General features: G+C 47.6%; 1 protein-coding gene across 8 annotated transcripts in view; it reads right to left on the bottom strand.

Moving 5' to 3' along the window:
* The window catches only part of TBCE (tubulin folding cofactor E), a 359490-nt gene that overhangs the window by 316092 nt on the left and 26036 nt on the right, over nt 1-17362 (bottom strand). For 6 of the 8 annotated variants that reach the window (XR_011321965.1, XR_011321966.1, XR_011321967.1 and 3 more), the window contains exons 2-3: nt 2317-2401; nt 1102-1222 (exon numbers count right to left, since the gene is read on the bottom strand). Coding sequence is in view for 4 of the 8 variants with exons in the window: in XM_069769489.1 (XP_069625590.1) it covers nt 1102-1201 (100 nt within the window). In the remaining 4 variants the exon portion in view is untranslated. Of the gene's footprint in view, nt 1-1101; nt 1223-2316; nt 2402-13040; nt 13060-17362 lie in introns of those variants that run through there. The other 2 variants (XM_069769490.1, XM_069769491.1) reach the window with 2 other exon arrangements.

The following is a 17362-nucleotide window of genomic DNA, read 5'->3' as shown; positions in this document are numbered from 1 at the left end:
GGAAAAGGCAGCCCCCACATATAATGACTGAGTTAAGATGAAAAGACAAACATAGATATGAAATAGATTAAGCAAAGTGAGGCCCGACTTTCTGAACAGAGCGAGGATAGGAAAGGTAACTTTGCGGTCAACACAAAACCCTACAAACGACCACGCAAAGGGGGCAAAAAGACCCTCCGTACCGAACTAACGGCACGGAGGTACACCCTCTGCGTCCCAGAGCTTCCAGCAAGCAAGAAAAAACAAACAAGCAAGCTGGACAGAAAAAAACAGCAAACAAAATAGCAAAAGCAGAACTTAGCTATGCAGAGCAGCAGGCCACAGGAACGATCCAGGAGGAAACAGGTCCAATACTAGAACATTGACTGGAGGCCAGGATCAAAGCACTAGGTGGAGTTAAATAGAGCAGCACCTAACGACTTCACCACATCACCTGAGGAAGGAAACTCAGGAGCCGCAGTACCACTCTCCTCCACCAACGGAAGCTCATAGAGAGAATCAGCCGAAGTACCACTTGTGACCACAGGAGGGAGCTCTGCCACAGAATTCACAACAGGCTGCAGACAGCTCCCCCTCAGGGAGCAGAAAGCAAACTACCAGTTAGATGATTTCTGTAAGTTTTCTTCTGTTTATTTTGACATTGTTTGCATAAGTTGTATGTCTTTTTATTATCATATTTTTATACCTTTTTCTTATTGTAAGCATTGAACTTTTTGCTATTAAAGTATAAAACTTTAACAAGTTGAACCTTGAATGTTCTAAAGAATCCATAGCCAAAAGGTGTGTGAGCCTTATGAGTGATAGACATATTTTTATTAGTATTATTACTTCCAGGACTCATCGCCTGTGTATTCGATGAGTGGTGGCAGCGCGTATGAGCGCGTGTGTGGCCTGGGTCGGTGTATGATTTATGCTCCCATTACAGCATAAGACAGAGGTTGAATACTGGGACTGAGAGTGGGGAGATAGATTAACCCTTGCAGGCACAACCCCAAGTCACGTGTGAGAGCAGGCACGTGACAATTAAGTGACACCACGGAGAAGGGATCTGTGACAATTGTATAATGAAATGTTTTTTCAGTTTATGATATTCTGGTATACCTGGTGTAGGTGGCACCAATCCAACAAATTGGACAGTTGCATATTCTCCATCACAAATTATCCGTCGACCAATGGGATCACTGGGAATTACTTCGGTCATTTTCCTGAGGATTTCTCACCACTGAAAAATAAATTAAATTCTACATGTAAAACTTTTACAAAGTTAAAAAATACTAGGTTTGGTAAAAACAAGATGCTTGTGCTTTGGTGGTCAGAGAGTAGGTTTCCACATTGCAAGTCAATGTGACTTTAAAGATGAATTATTAGAAATTCAGGGTAAAATGATTGCACATTATTTCTACACAGCTGAGCGGCCATTTACAATAGGCAACTGACTTATCGTATATATGTCGACCCGAGGTATAAGCCGAGGCACCTAATTTGGCCACGAAAAACTGGGAAAACGCATTGACTGGTATAAGCCAGGTATGCATTGTCACCTCATCCAAATCCTTGCATTCCTCATCCCTGTCCTTGTATGCATGGCTCCCCATCCCTGTCCTTGTATGCATTGTCCCCTCATATCTATACTTGTATGAATGGCTCCTCATCCCTGTCCTGGTATGCATGGCACCCCATCCCTGTCCTTGTATGCATTGCCCCCTCATCCCTGTCCTTGAATGCATGGTTCCTCATCCCTATCCTTGAATGCATGACCCCCTCCCCCACCCCCATGAGAAAAGCATAAAAAAAAAAAAAAAAATTTACACAACTACTTACCTTCCCCGTGCGCCCTCGCAGCATCCTTTTCCCGCTCCCAGCAGCTCCTGTGGCCAAGCAATCACATGTCCCTGCACATTAAGGTAAAGAATATTCACCTCTCTCCACTCACCAGAGATACGTGATCGCTTGGTCCCAGGAGCTGCTGAGAGCTGGAACAGGATGCTGCGAGGGCTCGCAGGGAAAGCAAGTAGGAGGTTGCCATTCATTGCCAGTGCAGTGAATATTAATTTCTCTTTAGCAGCGGGCACAGTTACAGCGTTAGCCGTCGGCTCCAGCCTCCTGTGACCAGCTGCTCTGCCGCTTCCCCTCCCCCGTCGGCTTCTGGGACAATGACTCATTTATATCCCGAGGGGGGCGTTTTCAGCACAAAAAAAATGTGCTGAAAAACTTGGCTTATACACGAGTATATACGATACACTGAATTTGCTAGGAGTTTCATAGTTGAGCAGTAACCTACATGTACAAATTAGTAATGAAACAAAGAAAACCTACCACCAGGTCACAAGTGGCCTGTTTTTATCTTTGACTTTATTCCTTTTGCTCTTCTGAGTATTCTGCTTCTTTCTATGGAAATTCACTAAATGGGAAAAAGAACTCATTTCAAAAGGTTGACAAGACTGGGTTTTCATAAAATATTGTTTAACCCATAAACAAAAGTAAGGTTTACAATTAGTGTTGAGCATTCCGATACCGCAAGTATCGGGTATCGGCCGATACTTGCGGTATCGGAATTCCGATACCGAATTCCGATACTTCCCACGTATCGGATACCGGAATCGGAAGTTCCCAGAATTCAAACTGAACGCAGCAGCCAATGAGGAATGAATGGAAGTGTGGGCACATCCTGTTTAGCATGGTGGGCATTTAAGTACTGGCAAGGCTGTGATTGGCTGCTGAAATGATGTCACTCTGCACTATAAAAAACGCTGCCGCCATTTTGCGCTCACTCTGCTGTGATTTCAGTTAGGGACAGGACGCTGTGTTCTAACTGAGGGCCAGTTGAGATAGCTAATTGCTTTATTTTGCTTTTCCAAGGCTAATTTAGCAAACGCTGTGTTCACTGTTCAGTTCACCTTGCTCTTGCCGCGCTGTTTTAACAGCATTCTGCAAGGTCTCAGTGTGTGTGTGTGTGTGTGTGTGTGTGTGTGTGTGTGTGTGTGTGTGTGTGTGTGTGTGTGTGTGTGTGTGTGTGTGTGCAGCTCACTCTGTAGTCTGTGTGCAGCCATATACCAGGTTGTATTCAGCTCAGGGGGGGTTCACACTGCCTCACACAGTTCTATCCATTGTCCTTTTTTGCTCATAGTGCAGCCTGCTGCACATTTTTTCTAAAATTTCCTATTAGTGTCTTTCCACCCGTCTCCAGCTAAATAGTGGAAAAACACTACATAGGATAACCTAGAGGAGGGTTTTTGGGCCTTGCAGCACCGTTTACGGCTGTCTGCACGGTCTCCGTGTGAGCGCAGCTCGCCCTGTAGTCTGTGTGCAGCGACAGCCCGTTGTATTCAGCTCAGGGTTTGTCACTGCTTCATACCGTTAAATAACTTTTCCTTTTTTTCAACTAGTGCAGCCTGTTGAAAATTTTGTAAACAATTTCCTATTAGTGTCTTTCCACCAGTCTCCAGCTAAATAGTGGAAAAACACTACATAGGATAACCTAGAGGAGGGTTTTTGGGCCTTGCAGCGCCGTTTACGGCTGTCTGCACGGTCTCCGTGTGATTTAAACTCGCTCTGTAGCCCGATCTGCACAAAAAAAAAAAAAGGAAAGTTCACCAAACACCACTTAACACTTGTGTAGGCCACATTTTATCAATAATAAAGTCTAGTCCACACTTTACAACATTAGTGTTTCTTACACCTGTTAGCAGGAGCATTTCAGGAATAAGCACACTAAGGCCTTAGTACTTTTCTGCTTATCTTTATCTGTCAACCAAGATGAAGAGGGCAGGGAGTAAGGGTCGTGGGCGTGGGCGTGGAGCAGGGAGAGGAGCAGGGAGAGGACGTGGTGATTCTGTGCCTGCTGCTGGCACCGGGGACTCACCATCACCCAGTTTCAGCAGGGAACAGTCCTTCATGCGCAGCTTTGTCGGAGAGCGCCGTGCACCACTGCTGCGTGAAGATCAAATTGAAGCCGTTGTCGGATGGATGGCAGCTAACGCATCGACTTCAATTAGTGCCACATCCTCTCAGGCACAGACCACTGGAGAGCAGCCATCTGTCTCTTCACCACCTGCCAAATTGGCCAGGCAGTCAGAGAGCCCAGGACAGGAGCAGTCTCTACTTCTGTTCTCTGAATCTCTTGGCTTGGAAACAGGGGGCCAGCCAAGCAGTATTGGAGAAATGGAAGAAGAGGCAGTGTGCAGTGATGCCCAACAGCTTTGTCTCTCTGACTCTGAAGAGGCGGGTGGGTCAGTGCCTGCGGTGACCACAGCGCAGTACGCATCTGATGATGAAACTCAGGTGCCGCTTTCTGGTGCGTACTGTGCTGCCGAGACTACCCAGGAGGAGCACTTGGTGGCAGAGGGTAGTGGAGATGATGAGGTCCTTGACCCATCGTGGCATGGGGAACAGGAAGGTGGTGGGAGCAGCTCAGAGGAAGAGATTCCCCTAACGGGCCAAAGAGGGAGAGGGAGGGGGAAGACTACGGAGCCTGTAGCCTCCACTTTGGCACCAGTTAGGAGCCTGTCTCTTTCAAAAGCCAAAAAGGGCGCTCCCAAGACTTGCAGTGCCTGGTCCTTTTTTGACACAGTTGCAGATGACATTTGTTTTGCAAGCTGTGTCATCAGAAAGTAAAAAGAGGTAAAAGTGTCAGCAACCTCAATACCACAAATATGTGGAAACATGTGCGGACCAGGCACGCGGTGGAGTTCCAAAAACACACTGAAGACGTAGGCCAACCAGCAGTGGCAGCTACCACCTCTTCAGCTCGTGTTGCTTCTTCCTCCAGCTCACGCACAGCTGGTTCGGCTTCCTCCTTCGATCGCCATAGAAGAACCTCTGGCACTGTTGTCCAGAGACCTAGTGTAATTCCACCCACAGCACCACGTTCCCAGTCATCCTCACACTCCCAGCCTAGTCTACAGCCATCGGTAGTACAGGTATGGGAGAAAAGGCGGGCATTCTCGGCAAACCACCCCCGAGCACAGGCTCTGAATGCAGGCATTGCCAAACTTCTGTCCCTGGAAATGCTCTCATTCAGGCTGGTGGAGACTGACAGCTTCCGTGACTTGATGGCATTGGCAGTCCCACAGTACCAGGTGCCCAGCTGCTTTTACTTCAGCAGGCAAGCTGTCCCTGCCCTGCACAAGCATGTGGAGGGACAAATCAAACATGCGCTACTGAACGCCGTCAGTAGCAAGGTCCACCTCACCACCGATGCGTGGACCAGTCAACATGGACAGGGGCGATACCTTTCCGTCACTGCCCATTGGGTTAATGTTGTTGAGCCGGGTACAGACCGTGCGAGTGGCGCAGGATGTGTCCTGCCCACTCCAAGGATTGCAGGAATCCAGTCTGTACGCATTGACTCCTCCTCATACACAAGTTCCTCAGATTCCTCGCTGCAGGATCCGTCACAGTCCACCTCCACATGGACCCGTGAACGTTTACCTGTTACGACTGACATGAGCACAGCCGTGGCCAAACGTCAGCAGGCCGTCTTGAAATTAGTTTCTTTGGGGAATCGAAGCCACACAGCGCAGGAGCTCTGGAATGCCCTAAAGCAGGAGAGCGATGTGTGGTTTGTGCCAGCGAATCTCCAGCCAGGCATGGTAGTGTGTGACAATGGCTGAAATCTGGTGGCAGCTTTAGGCCTTGGCAACCTCACTCACATCCCATGTCTGGCACATGTGCTCAATTTGGTTGTGCAGAGTTTTCTGAGGGACTATCCGGATCTTGATGCACTTCTGCACAAGGCCCGCCTAGAGTGTGCTCACTTGCGGCGTTCCAGCTTGGCAAGATCCCGCATTGCTGCTCTGCAACGTCGGTTTCGCATTCCTGAACATCGCATCATATGTGACCTACCTACCAGGTGGAATTCCACGTTACATATGTTGGAGCGGTTGTGTGAGCAGCAGCAAGCAGTAATGGAGTACCAGCTGCATCAGGCGCAAAAAAGTCGCAGTCAGCGCCGCTCAGACTTCACAACCACAGAGTGGGCCACTATGAAGGACGTCTGCCAGGTTTTGCGTCCTTTTGATTATTCCACGCGGATGGCAAGTGCAGATGATGCACTAGTCAGCATGACTGTCCCCCTTATCTGCTTGCTTCAAGAAACCCTGCAAGGGATAAGGGATGATGTGGAAGAGGTGGAGGATGAGGAGTCACCTTTTCCATCAGGTTCTGGACAGTCAGCGCCACGTGGTTCCTCACAAAGGGGTCGGCAGGGGACCCTTTGTGAGGAGGATGAGGAGGAGTCAATGGACGAGGAAGAGCTACGTCCAGAGGAGGGAGTTCCACCATTGTCCAGTGGTCAGTGTGTACAGCGGGGGTGGGGTGATGAAGAGCGGGCAGAGATCATGTCTCAAGCAGGGGACAGCGTTTCTGGGCCAGTTGGCAGTCTGCAGCACATGGTTGAGTTCATGTTGCAGTGCCTGAGAGACGACCGCCGCATCGACCACATTGTCAACGTGCCTGATTATTGGGTGTACGCCCTCCTCGATCCTCGCTACCGTGACAATGTCCAAAACCTCATCCCAGCGTTGACCCGGGAGCGTAAAATGCGGGAGTACCACGACACACTGGTGAATTCCATCATCTTCTCCAGTCCAACTGAGAGGAGTGCTGCTAGTGCTTTACAAAGCAGCTCAGTGCATCGAGGCAGTGGAGGAGGAGGCTCTGCACAAAGAGGGAGCAGAAGCAGTGCCTCTGCCCAAGGCAAGCCAAGTATGGCACGACTGTGGAAAACTTTTGTGTGCCTGCCCCAAATGTCTACACCATCATCGGCGGCTCCAGTCAGCAGGAGGCAACGGCTCCGTCAGATGGTGACAGACTACATGGCTTGCCCTCTTAGTGTACTCCCAGACGGCTCTTCCCCGTTCAAGTTTTGGGTCTCTAAGCTGGATACATGGCCAGAGCTAAGCCAGTATACATTGGAGGTGCTGGCTTGCTCTGCAGCTAGTGTCTTATCGGAACGTGTCTTTAGTGCCGCAGGTGGTGTACTAACAGACCGTCGCATGCGACTATCCTCCGATAACGTTGACCGGCTTACTTTCCTGAAAATGAACCAGGCCTGGATCTCGCAGGAATTTGCCACTCCTCTGCCTGATTAAGTAATTGGGTGTCATCCAGGTCTCCTGATGTGTTCATCTTTCTACCACCTGAACTGCTATTCCTGGGCTCCAACACCGCCAGTTGCGGCTCAGAAGTGCAGGCTGCAAGTCTAAACATACGACCCAGTGTTATTGGGTTTCAGTAACGTCAGCTGATCCCCAGCTGTGTAGCCGGCAATGTGTCCTGCGACCGCCACGCTGGCACAACAACCTAAATGTAAGGGAACCTGCCCCCCACCCCCCCGGCGTTTGTTACTGAAAGAGCCATCTTGTGCAGCAGTAATGTTGCACAAGGAAAAGGTAGCTCTTTTAGTTTAGCTCCTTGCACTCGCAGAACTTAACACTTATAAAATGTGTTCACTGATACCGTTATACCGTCCCGGAGCTGGGACTTTCCTTCATAATGTGACGCAGCACAGCCGTCATTCCTACCCCCTTGGTGCCGTGCGCTGCCTCCTCAGCGTTGTTTTAAGCTGTCACGGAGCCTGCGCTGTTCTGTTATCCCTTGGCCATGGCCAGTTTGCGCTGCCTGTCTTCTGACATAATTTGGTGTCAGGATGGCTGCGCCTGTGCGCCCGCACTGCCCGAGAACCCGCCTCGCAGTGTCTTCTGATTGAATCACACTGCGAGCCTGGGATCCATGGGCATGCGCAGTGCATATCTTCACCTCGGGCTCTCGCCCATCTCCCTCCGCCTTCTTTAGACTGTGCGCCGTCAGCAGATCCCTAATAGCATGCCACGGCCGTGACGCCGCACAGTCTGAAGAAGAGGGAAGGAGGGGAGTGAGAGTCGAGGATATGCACTGTGCATGTCCATGGATCCAAGGCCCGCAGTGGGATTACAATAGACGACACTGCGAGGTGAGATCTGGAGCAGCGTGGACGCACAGGCACTGACAGCCTGACACCAAATTATGTCAGAAGACAGGCAGCGCTAATTGGGCATGGCCAAGGGATAACAGAACAGCGCAGGCTCCGTGACAGCTTAAAACAACGCTGAGGAGGCAGCGCACGGCACCAAGGGGATAGGAATGACAGCTGTGCTGCGTCCCATTACGAAGGAAATTCCCACCTCCGGGACGGTTTAACGGTATAAGGGGACACATTTTTAGTGTTTACTTCTGTGTTTGCAAGGAGCATAATTAAAAGAGCAACCTTTTCCTTTTGCATCCTTAGTGCTGCACAAGATGGCTCTTTCAGCTACAAACGTCTTGGGGGGGGGGGGGGTTAAAGGTTCCCTTTCAACTTGCTCCAATCAGGCTTCGGCCTACACTGTTCCTCTGCTCCTCCTGCTGTCCCTGGGCTCTAACACCGCCAGTTGGTGCCTGGAAGTGCTGTCTGCACAGTCAACAGTCGCTCCTCTGTTATTGGGGTTCAGTAACGTCAGCTGATCCCCAGCTGTGTGTGCGGCAATACCTCCAATCTGCTCCTCCTGCTGTCCCTGGGCTCTAACACCGCCAGTTGGTGCCTGGAAGTGCTGTCTGCACAGTCAACAGTCGCTCCTCTGTTATTGGGGTTCAGTAACGTCAGCTGATCCCCAGCTGTGTATCCGGCAACGTGTCATGCGACCGCCACGCTGGCACAACTAAAATGTAAGGGGACCTGTCCCCCCCCCCCCCCAGGCGTTTGTTACTGAAAGAGCCACCTTGTGCAGCACTAATACTGCACAAGGAAAAGGTCGCTCTTGAAATTATGCTCCTTGCAAACGCTGAACTACACACTCATGTAATGTGTCCCCTCACACCGTCGAACCGTCCCGGAGGTGGGACTTTCCTTTGTAATGTGACGCAGCACAGCCGTCATTGCTACCCCCTTGGCACCGTGCGCTGCCTCCTTAGCGTTGTTTGATTCCGTCATGGACCCTGCGCTGTTATGTTATCCCTTGGCCATGCACAGTTTGCGCTGCCCGTCCTCTGACATCATTTGTTGTCGTCCTGGCTGCGCCTGTGCGTCCACGCTGCCCGAAATCCCACCTCGCAGTGTCGTCTAATGTGATCCCACAGTGGGCCTGGTATCCATGGCCATGCGCAGTGCATATACTAGCCTCTCACTCCCCTTCTTCACGCTTCTTCAGACTAGGCGTCGTCAGCTGATCCCTAATAGCATGCCACGGCCGTGACGCCGCACAGTCTGAAGAAGCAGGAAGGAGGTGAGTGAGAGGCGATGATATCCACTGCGCATGCCCATGGATCCCTGGCCCGCAGTGGGATTACATTAGATGACACTGCGAGGTTGGATCTCGGGCAGCTTGGACGCACAGGCACTGCCAGCCTGACACCTAAATGATGTCAGAAGACGGGCACCGCTAACTGTGCATGGCCAAGGGATAACATTACAGCGCGGGCTCCGTGACAGAACCAAACAACGTTGAGGAGGTGGCGCACGGCACCAAGGGGGTTGGAATGACGGCTGTGCTGTGTCACATTACAAAGGAAAGTCCCACTTCCGGGACGGTTTGACGGTGTGAGGGGACACATTATATGAGTGTGTACTTCAGCGTTTGCAAGGAGCATAATTTTAGGAGCCACCATTTTCCATGTGCAGTATTACTGCTGTACAAGATGGCTCTTTCAGCAACAAATGCCTGGGGGGGGGGGGGGGGGGGTTAAAGGTTCCCTTTCAACTTGCTCCACTGCAGGCTTCGGCCTACAGTCTGCTCCTCTTTGATTCCCTGGGTTTCAACACTGTCAGTTGCCACCTGGAAGTGTTGTCTACACAGAAAAAACACTAGCTGATGTGTCAGTGGGGTTCAGCACCGCCAGCTGTTCCCCTGCTGTGTAGTCGGCAACGTGTCCAGCACATGCCACGCTGGCACAACCGACCAAAAGCTGCCACCAGTGCAGGCTTCAGCCTACACTCTGCTCCTCTCCTCCTCCTGCTGCCCCTGGGCTCAAACACCGCTAGTTTTCGCCCGGAAGTGCTAGCTGCACAGAGAAAATCACCAGCCAATGTGTTAGTGGGGTTCAGCACCGCCAGCTGTTCCCCTGCTGTGTAGCCGGCAACGTGACCTGCAAACGCCACGCAGGCACATGAACTGAAATTAAAGGGACCCTGCCACCCACCCCAAGGTGTTTCTATGTATAACAGCTACCTTGTACAGCAGTAATGCTGCATTTGTACAAGGTGGCTGACTTTTTCTCCTTGCCAACGTGGAACTCAACACGTACAAAATGTGTCTCATTGAGACCATTCCACTGTCCCTGAGGTGTGACTTTCCTTTCTAATGGTACGCAGCACCACCCTTGGTAGCGCTGCCCGTCTTCTGACATCATTGGTTGGCTGCCTGTGCCTGTGCGTCCGCCCTGCCCGACACAACCCCCCTCGTTGTCTCATATATTTTGGCTGCGAGGGTGTGATTGATGGGCATGTGCAGTGCATATGTTCGCCTGTCTTAACTCATCTCCTTCCGCCTTCTTCTGACTGTGCGGCCTCATGGCCGTGGTAGGCGATAAGGGATCAGCTGAGGCCGCCCAGTCTGAAGCAGGTGTAAGGACATGTGTGAGCGGCAAACATATTTAATGCACAAGGCCACGAATCCCAGCCACGCAGTGTGATTTTTTGAAAACACACTGCGGGCCTGGGATTCATGGCCATTGCTAACCGCACCGGCCAACATGAAATGAGGTCAGAAGACAGGCAGCGCTCACAGCGCATGGCCAAGGGATCACAATAGCGCAGACTCCTGTACAGCACATAACAACGCTCAGGAATTTGCGCCCAGCATCTAGGTGTAAAATTTGACACCTGTGCTGCGTCTCCTTAAAAAGACAAGTCACGCCTCCACTACTGTTTGACAGTATAATGGGCTAAATAGTGTACGTGTTTTATTCAGCGTGTGCAAGGAGCAAAATTAATAGAGCAACCTTTGACTTGTGCAGCATTAATGCTGCACAAGGTGTGGCTCTTGTACCTTGCAACACCTGAGGGGGGGGTTAAAGGTTTCCTTTGAAATTGGTTCAACTAGGCTTTGGCCTACACTCTGCTCCTCTCCTCCTCCTTCTGCCCCTGGGCTCTAACACCGCAAGTTTTTGCCCGGAAGTGCTAGCTGCACAGAGAAAAACACCCGCCATTGTGTCAGTGGGGTTCAGCAACGCCAGCTGTTCCCCCACTGTGTAGCCGGCAAAGTGTCCTGCAAACGCAACGCAGACACAAAGCTGCCTCCAGTGCAGGCTTCGGCCTACACTCTGCTCCCCCTGCTTACCCTTTGCTCCAACACCGCTAGTTGGGGCTCTAAGAAGACAATCTTTAATAGGCAACGCATCCGGGTTCCAGCACCGCCAGCTGGTTCTCGGCAGTGTTTTTTGTCACGGGTACTCCCTCATGCCCAGCCTGGTTCCAGCACCGTCAGCTGTTTCCGGGGACTGTCAAACTCACTGAGACGCCTATGCTTGCCCCGTCGTGTTGCGGTCGGGTTAGCCAACTCCAGGGTGCCTCCAGTTTAGGAGCTTCCTATGTGGGCTGCGTGAATTGATAGTCAAGGCTGGTTCTGTAGTGCCAGTAGGCCAAGCTCCCCCTGTAGGACTGTTGGGGTTCGGTAACTGCGGCTGCCTCGCGGCCTAGCTGTTCTCTCCTCTCCTGTGGACCTCCTGGTCCACATCCTGGTTCCAGCACCGTCAGCTGGTTCTCGGCAGTGTCTTTTGCTCTTGTACCTTCTGCTCCCCATCCTGGTTCCAGTACCGTCAGCTGGTTCCGGGCAGAGCCTTTGGCTTAGGTGCCTCCTTCTGGGTATCCGAGCTCCGCCAACGTCAGGCGGTCCTTGGTAGTGCATTTTAGCACGGGTACCTCCTGCTTAGTAACCGGGTTCCAGTAACGTCAGCTGGTCCTCGGTAGTTCCATAGGCTCTTGAACCTTCGGGTAGCCATCCGAGTTCCAGTTCCATCAGCTGGTTCTTGGCATTTTCTCAGCCTTCTTGTACCTTCTGCTACATTTCCAAGTTGAAGACCCTAAAGTCGACGACCCGGAAGACCACCCCGATGACGACGACGGCGGAGACGACGACGGCGGAGACGACGACGGCGGAGACGACGACATGGAAGACCGAGAAGCAGAAGAACAAGAGGCTGCAGAACAAAGAGCAGAAGAACATTAAGCATAACACTTAATATCAGAGCAAAAGATATTATCTAAATTATATGCAGAAGAAGACTAAGCAGTGTATGGGAGTGAGTCCGTTCCTCCTCGTGGTGCCCCTGGATAAAGCCTGATGCTGCAGGCCAAACTGAACGCGGACAAATGTAACTTTTGTGACTGGCAGAACAGAAGGTGTAATCTTCAAACTTTTATAGATAACAACTACGGGAATGCCTGTCACAAATGATAATATGATGAAGAAGTAGAATAGGAAGAATAATAATAGTTGAATAAAATGAATATTTAGAATGTAATAAAAAAAAAAAATAGGTAGAAGATGAAGAAGATGAATAAGGTGAAGAAAGTTGATGTCAAAGATGCGGATGATGAAGATGAAAGTGTGGGAAAAGTAAAAAAAAAAAAAAAAAAAAAAGGGGAAGGGCGTGGAATAGTGAAACATCAATATCTGACAAAATAAAAAAAAAATTACATAGTCAATATCTTTGTCACTACGAACGACTTTAAAAAAAAAAAAAAAAAAAGGCTATTCTATTTGATTGCGCTAAACCTCTATGACTTTAATGTCTCCGCCACCTCCCCAAATACATCCTGCATTATTCTTTGTTGTTTTCCTTCATGTAGAATGAACCTACAAGGAAAGAAAGGGTTTATTTTAATTCCGATATTTTGGTCCCATTGACTTGCATTGGGATCGGGTATCGGTATCGGCGATATCCGATATTTTTTTAATATCGGCCGATCCAATCCGATACCGATACTTTCCGATATCGAAAGGTATCGCTCAACACTATTTACAATATAACTTCCATTACAAAATCTTCAGTTTTACTCAAATTAATTGATGCATAAATAAAATTACCTCACATGACAAATTATACATCTAGTATTTTATATGACCTTCATGAGTTTTAAGAACGGCACCAAGTCTTCTAGGCATGGAATGAACAAGTTGGCGACAGATTGCAACATCTATCTTTTTCCATTCTTCACGAATAACCTCTTTTAGAGCCCGGATGCTGGGTAACGTTCAACTTGTCTCTTCAGAACTCCCCATAGGTGTTAAACTGGGTTCAGATCAGGGGACTTTTCACCCTGTTCTTCAAAAATGCAACACATGTCTGTTTTAGATCTTAGTTATATTGGAAAAGTGCTTGTCTAACAAGGGCACGGAGTGATGGTAGCATCTTTTATTTCAATACAGAGCAGTACATCTATGAATTCATAATACCTTCAAATGAAATGTAGCTCCCCAACACCAGCAGAACACATAAGGACACCATGTTTCAGTGTACGAACAATCTCCCAATAATTTTGTGCACAGATATTGTCCTAAGGCTGGAGTAAAAATCGGTCCGTTTTACACGGACGAGAATCGCAGAAATGTTCCCTGAACAGTGATCCATATGTCATCCGTGTGCAGTGCGAGAATGCAATTTTCTCGCATGTGAGCATCCGTGTGACATCCGTATAGCGAGATTTTCTCGCCAGCTTGCAAAATGGACCTATAATGGATCCATGGGCTCAAATATTAATGAAAACATACATATATACCATGTTCCAAATTATGCAAATTATATTTTTCTCGGATTTTCATAAATGGTTGGTGCAAATGACAGTCAGTCTCATAAAAGTCATCACCCGTTAGAGTACACATCGAATTTTATTGAAGAAACCTCCCAATCAGCGTCGGACTAGGGTGTCTGGGGCCCACCAGAGGAATGGACTCTAGGGGCCCACCCTACAGCTATATGCAAATATCTGTCATTATAGTGGAGCATCGGCTGTAAAACACCGGCGGCTGCTGCACATCTACCGTGTGCCCTAATAACTGGGATGTACAATTACGGTAGTTTACATTAATGGGGTTCTTGGTTAAAACAAGTTATCACCGATCCATGGGCTCCACAGGATAGGTGATCGCTTAGATCCGACCATTAGAAACTGCACCGATCGGAAGAATGGGGAAGTTTTATTCCTGACAGGACACTTTTATCACTATTTTAAAATGCAGCGACAGGTGGGATTTCTGACCGCAGCTCCATTCATTCTCTTGGGGGCTTCCGGAAAAAAACAAGTGCAGCCACAGAGTGAATGAATGGATCAGTGATCTAGTCAGACATGCCACTCCAGTCTAATGGGGATAAAAAGTTCCACATTTTGCTGAATGGGTCCAAGCAGTCAGACCTCCACCAATCAATACGTTATCACTTATCCTGTGGAGAGGTGATTACTTTTTTCCACAGGAAACCCCCTGTAAGTGCATCTTTGCCGCTGTGTACAAAGCATTAAAACTCTAATGGAAATGAAGAATCTTCTCCTAATTAATATCAGAGAGAACAAATGACCACCATACACAACACAATCCACTATACCAAGACCAATAATATCACATAGAGGAAGAAATACCACCACACCATGACCAGACCACATAGTGACCTAATAATACTACATACAAGGGACAAATACCACCGCACCATGACAAGACCACAAATTACCACCACAGTGATCGAATAATATCACATACAAGGAACAAATACCACTGCACCATGTCAAGACCACATATTACCACCACATAGTGACTGAATACTACAATACTGATCAGTAACAGGGTGGATAAAAATCAATGATTTTTAAAAAAAACAAAAAAAAAACGGATTTTTTTTATTTAAATCGGATTTTTTTTTTTATTTAAATCGGATTTTTCTCAATAAACTGCTTTTTTAGGAAAATATTTTACCTGGTTCTTCCATGATGAGATAAAGCGGAGTTGTTTAACTCAGTAGAATAAAGGCTGTATATGTGTAACGTTCACAATGCCATGCTCTTCCAGAGGTTTCTGTAGGATTAGTGGGCAGTTTCTCTCCTATATTATCACAGACGCTCGCTTTACTTACGCAGTTCTCAAAACTGAATTTGACTCCGCAGAGGTCCCAGCCTCTTCTTCACGGCAAAAATGTTACAACATGAACAGAGTTGAGAAAAAGACCTTAATCCTATTGTTCTACAAACCTATGAATACAGAATCAACCCCTTCAGTGCCAAGTCCAAGAAGTTAGACAATATGTTTCTGATTGTTTGGAGTGGAATAGATCTGCACAACACAAGAAGAATGTGAATCTAAGTGTGAGGAGGAGGAAGGGCAAGCAGACAAGAAAATGAAAGTGAAACTTTGAGCACAATACTGCAGCATAGCCACAGACAGACAAGTCTGGATCTGTTTGTGTGTACGATCTGAGGTTTATTACATTCTTTCCTTATAATGGCAGCAGGCCGTAAAAGAGACCCAGTTTGGGAATATTTTAATGAAGCTCCTTCTCCTATCGGTAAGGCAGGCATGCGTGCAAAATGCAAACGATGCAACAAAGATGCAAGGCCTGGTGGCGCGAATGAGGCAACATCATGAGAAGTTCGGTGATGAAGATGACCAAAGAAACACTTCTGAACAGGCAGGATCTTCAGGTTGGTAAACATTTTTATTGAATCCTATTTCTAAAGACTGAACTGTCATGTGTGAGAAAAATTATATTTCTTATTATTACTGCATGTTACTGTCATTTGGTACAGTTATGAAGAAAAACAAATATTCCTTTTGGGGCAGGGGCAGTGATGTGTTGTGTACAATAAGCAGAAATTGTATAAACAATAAAATAACAGCATTGACTTTTTTTGTTTAGGGGAATTCATGGATTCTGGAAACTATCCACCTCCAAGATCACCATCATCCTGTTCTACAGTTTCAGAGTTATCCATCCAGGATAGTGCTTCATTAGCAGCAGCATCATCATCATCAGACACCCACAGCCACATATCACCATCACCCAAAAGGAAGAAAAAACCTTTACCTCCTGGAACCACCATAGATAGGTTTGTGATAAGAACTAGCAGATTAGAAAAAGAGTTGATTGATGAAAAAATTGCCCAGTTTATTTATGCAACGAACTCTTCTTTCCGTCTGACTGAGAACCCACATTTCATCAATATGGTTCAGTCACTGAGACCAGGATACAGTCCACCCAGCAGAGCTGATGTTGCAGGTAAACTGCTGGATCAAGTGTATGACAGAGAAATGGAGCAATGTGCAACAGCTCTGGAGGGTAAAATTGTTAACCTAAGTATTGATGGGTGGAGTAATGCCCACAATGATCCTATTGTATGTGCTTGTATAACAACAGAAGAAGGTAAAGTCTTCCTTGCACAAACAACTGATACGTCAGGAAATGCACACACAGCAGAATACTTACAAGAAGTGGCAGTAAAAGCTGTAACGACATGTGAACAAAAATTCAAATGTCTAGTACGCAGTTTGGTCACTGACAATGCTGGAAACGTATCCAAGACGAGAAGAGATTTAGAAGAGCAGGGAGGGAATACAAAGCTGCTAATAACATATGGTTGCAGTGCTCATTTACTTCACCTCTTAGCCAAAGACTTAAGTGTTCCAGAAATAAAGGCTAATGTTGTTGAAATTGCTAAATACTTCCGTAATAATCATTTTGCTGCAGCAGCTCTGAAAAGGATGGGTGGAACCAAGCTAACGCTCCCACAAGATGTTAGATGGAACTCTGTGGTGGACTGTTTTGAGCAGTAGATCAAAAACTGGCCTATTCTGATGACACTTTGTGAAGAAAATCGAGATAAAATAGATGGCACTGTCACGGCCAAAATCCTCAACATTGGGCTTAAGAGAAATGTTGAACATATGCTGAGCTTCCTGAAACCCATCTCTCAAGCTTTAAACAAAATACAGAAAAATAGCTGTTTTATTGCGGATGCTGTTGAAATTTGGAAGGAACTGAGTGAACACTTAAAAACAGAACTACACATGGACAGAATTAAATTACAAGCAGTAAACAAACGAATGGGACAAGCACTGACTCCAGCTCATTTTTTGGCAAATATTGTCAATATCCAATATCAGGGTCAAAACCTAAGTGCTGAGGAAGAGGAGTTAGCTATGACATGGGTATCCAGCAATCATCCATCTTTAATGCCAACTATAATAAACTTCAGAGCTAAGGGGGAACCATTCAAGAAATATATGTTTGCTGAAGATATTTTAAGGAAGGTCACACCAGTAAACTGGTGGAAGTCACTTAAGCGCTTGGATTTAGAGACTGTTCAAGTAATGATTTCACTTTTAACAGCAGTAGCTTCTTCTGCAGGCGTTGAAAGAATATTCTC

This window comes from Ranitomeya imitator, chromosome 5 (genome assembly GCF_032444005.1).
Source record: "Ranitomeya imitator isolate aRanImi1 chromosome 5, aRanImi1.pri, whole genome shotgun sequence".
Taxonomy (NCBI): domain Eukaryota; kingdom Metazoa; phylum Chordata; class Amphibia; order Anura; family Dendrobatidae; genus Ranitomeya; species Ranitomeya imitator.
This window is presented reverse-complemented; position numbering and strand designations above follow the sequence as displayed.